At 36.3% G+C, this 5,410-nt stretch overlaps 1 protein-coding gene across 1 annotated transcript; it reads left to right on the top strand.

The window, feature by feature from the left end:
* LOC109357999 lies at positions 2,863–4,507 on the top strand. The gene is made up of 2 exons (XM_019602067.1): positions 2,863–3,045; positions 3,794–4,507. The coding sequence occupies exons 1-2, from the start codon at positions 2,863–2,865 to the stop codon at positions 4,505–4,507; spliced, it is 897 nt and encodes a 298-aa protein (XP_019457612.1).

The raw sequence follows: 5,410 nt of genomic DNA, 5'->3' as shown, positions 1-5,410 counted from the left end.
TATATATTTATATATCAAATATGAGAAAGTACAATAATTTTCTTATTATATATATGCATTTGGATTTTATATATTATATATGTATATTTACTGTTCCTTCTCTATTTTGTATGCAAATTATGAACTATATATATTTTATATTATATATGTATTTGTATTTTATCTACTGTACAATGAGAAAAAGATATATACACTGACAGTGTAAATGTTTTTTACACTGTCATTATATCATCTACCATTGATTTTTAGTCATCATTGACTTTTAAATAAAAGTATCGCAAATGAATGGTGGATGATGCACTGACTGTGTATAAATCTTTACACTGTCAGTGCACACATTTTACACTCTTGTACAATTCGTAGGATTGTTTATTATGACAAATTCACTTATATATTTGTATGTCAATTATTTATTGTTTATTTTGTATTGCCATTATACATACATTTATATATTTATATATATAATTCATGTCACTCATAAAATTTCAATTGTGTATTAATTGATATTTCTTGTTTAATCCTATTTAATGCTTTACTAAAAACGTTTAATGATAACGAGAGAAAAGAATATACGAGAAAAATAGAATATGTATAGTATAGATTAATACAACTATTAAGTTTTGAGTAAATACACATATTTAGGGTTGGCACTAAATTGAATCAACTTAGTATTTGTTCGAAACTCGACTAATTATTTAGCTTGACAAACTTGGTTCGTGAACCAAATGAGCTGAGCTGAAGCTGTAAATTGAGATCGTTACATAAACGAGCCAAACTTGAGTTGAATATTGTTTGACTCGTTAGGTTCATGAACTAGCTCTGTCTATATATAAGTGACCAATTTACACCCATATTAACTTACAAAAATTACACTCAATTTCATTCATTCCTTTTTTAAAATCCAATACACCATAACAGTTGTGAATTTCATTCACTTCATAAATGATACTCGCACACTCCATTCAGGATACTTGCACACTCTATGCCCGATATTCACATTATATTTTCTCCTATATATGCACAGGCACACACATATATATATTATATATATTTTTGACAAAAGGTGACAAAGCAATTATATATATATATATAGCTTGAGAACAAGGAGTATTACATGTTTGAGAATCTATAGAATGAAAGGCTTAATTTATTCCTAGATAATTCATCAAATAGAAATGTGGGAGAATAATTCCACCATGTCAAAACCTTGGAAGAGCTTGCAAAATTTACAAGTTTGTTTGCACATTGATTGCCTTATCTATAAATGTGCGTAAGTTTACAATTCATTAAGAACATTAAAACCTTGCAGTTTGTCCATTTTGTAAGCAGCTTCCAAGGGACATTCATGTTCCCCTAGAAATTGTGAGAGATTGTTAATCTCACAGAAAATCTCCACCACCAAAGTAGCCCGATGTTCCTCCAACCTTTTGTGTGAGCAATTTCCATAGCCATAATAATATAATTGAGTTCTGCAAAGAGGGCATCATGGATCCCAAAGTAGCTTACAAAGAAACCCAACATATCACCCTTATTATCTCTAAAGATACCCTCCCCCCCACACACACTAGAATGATCTGGGGCACCATGTGCTACACCATCAGAATTAATCATAACCCAAACGAAAGAAGGAGGATACCAAACAACCTTAGTTATATTAGGAGCTTTGTTGTAGTTTATGGAGATGTTTAGATTTTTTAGAACAGAGAAAATGCTCAAAAATGCTCTGCTAGGGTTTAGGCAATTCCAACTTTCTGGGAACATCTAACAAATCTCCAACTTTCTTGGATCTTCTTCTTCATTTCTCTAAAATGTCTACTAAACACTTCATTCCATGGTCTTTTCTCGGTGGCACTCAGGGAGCTACTAAACAGCCTCCTCAACCTTCAAAGTCCTTTGCTCAAGTGGTGAAGAACACCGGTGACATATCGGTTTCTAAACTTCCTCAACCATGCATCAAAGGAGATGCAATTGCTATAAAACTACATGAGGAAGATTATCAACCAGGTCTTCAAAAATGTAGTAGTTATTTACATGGTAGGATCATTCTTTCGAAGGATGACACTCCCATTAAATTTGTTGATCTGAAATCTAAGCTCACTACTCTTTGGAGCATGATAGGGAAATGGAATATGATATCACTGGGGAAGGGTTTCTTCGAATTCTCCTTCTCCTCTATGGAAGACATGCCCTCTGTGTGTGCCATAAGCTCTTGGAGCCTAAAGCCTGGTCTACTTGGGCTCTTCTTATAGACACCAGACTTTAATCCAAGTCTAAAGCATGTCTCACTGCCAAAGTTGGGTTAAAATTGTTAGATTGCCTCAAGAGTATTGGAGCACAAGGATTATTTTCTCAACAACAGGTGGTATTGGAACCCATATTTCGTTGGATGAAGCAACAAACAATAAAACTTTTGGTCATTTTTCCGAAGTCCTTGTTGATATCAATCTAAAAGCCAACTTACCAGATTAGATATTGGTGGAGAGGGAGGGATTTGCCTTCTTTGTGAACATAGAATGTGATAACCTCCCTAATTTCTGTTTTGGGTGTCAAACCATAGGGCACTTAGCCTCTAACTGTAGGAAGTCACCTAAAAGAGAACCTTTAGGGGATAAAAAACAAGCTATGACTACAAAGGTAGTGGAAAAGGTCAATCCTAATATAAAAGAACCTGAACTGTTCATCAATTTAAACTTAGATGTTACAGAGAATGCTCACCTTGACAAAATGGACAAAGTCATACCCTCTATCCAAGCTAAGCAAATAATTGATTCATCTGATGAGGAGGGTAGTTGCACAAGAGTGGAAGATACTCTGGAGGAATTACCAGAAGAAGCAAATTAGCTTGAGAAGGATCATGTCACAATGCAACCATTGGAGGATATGGAAAATCAAAATGATGTTCAGGATATGAGAATTATGGATAAATTGTGGGCTAAGGACACAGGGGATGAGGTTGAGGAAGAAGTGGAGGAAGAGGGTGCCTTCACTAATGTTCTAACCAAGTCACAAAAAATAAAGCAAAAAAGGAAAAGTAGTCAAGGGAAGGTGCATTACACCTGAAGGGGTGGCTATCTAATCTCAACTCAATGAAGGTCCTATATTGGAATTGTAGAGGTATTGGCAACCTAAACACTAAGTTGGTGCTTAAGAATATGGTTCATGCTAACAAACCTGATCTGGTGTTCATAGCTGAGCCAAAAATTGATTTGCAGGAAATTAATCATCATTACTAAGAGGAATTAAATCTAAAAGTGTTCACAGTGAATTGTAGGAATACTCTGATTCCAAGCATTTTGGGATTGTGTAGCAAAGACCTTGTTCCTATTGTGCTCTCCTCCACATATCAACAAGTCTCTATTGCTGTCTCCATTGAGCACAAAACTTTCTTCCTTTGTGCAGTGTATACAAGTACTAATTATATAGCTAGAAGGCTACTTTGGTCTGAACTTACAGACTTAATGGAGGTTCATGTTGGCTCATGGTGTTGTATAGAGGATTTTAATGTAATTCTTGGGTCTAATGAGTATAGGGGATCTAGAATTCCCTAACCACTAACCACTGATAATGCTGGGCTTATACACCTAACCACTACGGGTGTTGAGTTTACTTGGTCTAACAAGAGAAGCGACATTGCTCTAACTGAAAAGAGGTTGGACATGGCTATCTGTAATGAGGAGTGGATTTCAAATTGGCACCAGGTCTCTTGTTGTACTCTCCCCAAAATCTCTTCTGATCACCATCCAATTCTACTCTCCTCTAACAATTCTGATCATACCATAAAATGTGGTTGAAGCATCCTGATTGCATTAGGGTCATTGAGGAATCTTGGAGAGCTAGGGTGTATCGCTGCCCAATGTTCATATTGGCATCTAAGCTCAAATGGCTCAAAACTGTACTAAAAGTTTGGAATGTGAATGTGTTTGGCAATGTTCGCCAACGGGTGAAAAATGCTTTGAATGATGTTCAAACAATTCAGAACTGCATCAATGAGCTTGGTCAGGACAATGATTATCTGGATCAAAAGGTTTTGGCCCAAAGAAATCTTCTCAATGCTTTGAATATGGAAGAGGAATTTTGGAAGGAGAAGGCCATAGTGAATGGGCACATTAATGGTGACAGGAACACAAGCTTCTTTCATAGAGTTACCCAAATCAGACAGATATCCAAATCCGTGAATCTCTTAAAGGTTCGTGAGGAGGTCATCACTAATCAGGAGAAAATTTCCCATCATGCTCTGATTTATTTTACTGAGTTATTTGGCTCTCTAAATATAACTACTAACAATTCCCTCATTAGTGAAGTTATACCTTGCCTAGTAACTGAGGCAGAGAACAACTATCTGACCTGTGTGCCATCTACAGAGGAAATCAAGGGTGTTGGGTTCTCAATGAATGGGGATGGTGCCCCTGGTCCAAATGGATTTGGTGGTTGTTTTTATCAAACCTACTGGGATATAGTTGGCAAGGATGTATGTAATTCAGTCAACCAATTCTTCAATTCAGGTTGAATCCTTCCTAACATGAACTCCAAGAGTGTGGTTTTAATCCCTAAGGAATCTAATGCTGAGAAGATTGAGGATTATAGGCTTATTTCCCTGGGTGTTCCTTTTTTTAAAGGGAAACCTAGGAAGATTCATCTGCATAGCATTGCTGATAGAATAATCACTAAGATAGCTAAGTGGAAAGGTTCAACCTTATCAATAATGGGAAGGGTGAAGCTTGTCAAATCAGTAATACAGGGCATGCTGATATATAGTTTTCACATATATAATTGGCCTTCTCAACTGTTAAAGATCTTGGATTCTTGCATCAGAAATTTTATTTGGTCAGGGGATGTCAAGGTAAAGAAGTTGGTCACAGTTGCATGGTCAAAAATCTGTTCTAATACTAAAGTAGGGGGCCTAGGATTGAAGTCCCTAAAGACTATAAACGAGGCTACTATGCTTAAGTTAGCCTAGGATATGCTCTCATCTGGTCAAGAGTGGGCAATTTTCTTCAGGAAAAGATTTGCCAATCCCAAAAAATACTACAAGTTCTCAATCTGGCCAGGTATTAAAGCCAATATGCAACTTGCAACTTCCAACTCCATGTGGCTTATAGAGGATGGCAAGGATATCAACTTTTGGATAGACAATTGATTGGGGAGAACTCTGGTTGATTTACTCAATATCCCACCTGATATTCACTCTAATCTTCTGGCTCCAGTAGCCGATTTCACTACAAACTTAAATTGGCAAATTCCTCAGGAGTTAGCTACTAAGTTTCCAACAATTGCTCTGTAAATTTAGCATATGTACATCTCTAACAACAAAGACAGATTAGTGTGGCAACAATCTAATGATGGTAACCTAAGTCTCAAGGAGACTTTTAACAGTATCATCCTTGCTACCCAGGAGCTGAATTGGTGCAAA

This window comes from Lupinus angustifolius, chromosome LG10 (genome assembly GCF_001865875.1).
Source record: "Lupinus angustifolius cultivar Tanjil chromosome LG10, LupAngTanjil_v1.0, whole genome shotgun sequence".
In the NCBI taxonomy this organism is placed as follows: domain Eukaryota; kingdom Viridiplantae; phylum Streptophyta; class Magnoliopsida; order Fabales; family Fabaceae; genus Lupinus; species Lupinus angustifolius.
The sequence above is the reverse complement of the archived record's forward strand: the minus strand, read 5'-3'. Positions and strand labels throughout refer to the sequence as shown.

What these genes read in the sequence shown, in the direction of transcription:
- LOC109357999 (XM_019602067.1), top strand. Translation starts at nt 2,863, where the DNA reads ATGCAACCATTGGAGGATATGGAAAATCAAAATGATGTTCAGGATATG. An exon ending in GGAAAAGTAGTCAAGGGAAG is followed by an intron (nt 3,046 to 3,793) that starts GTGCATTACACC and finishes ATGTGGTTGAAG; the next exon opens with CATCCTGATTGCATTAGGGT.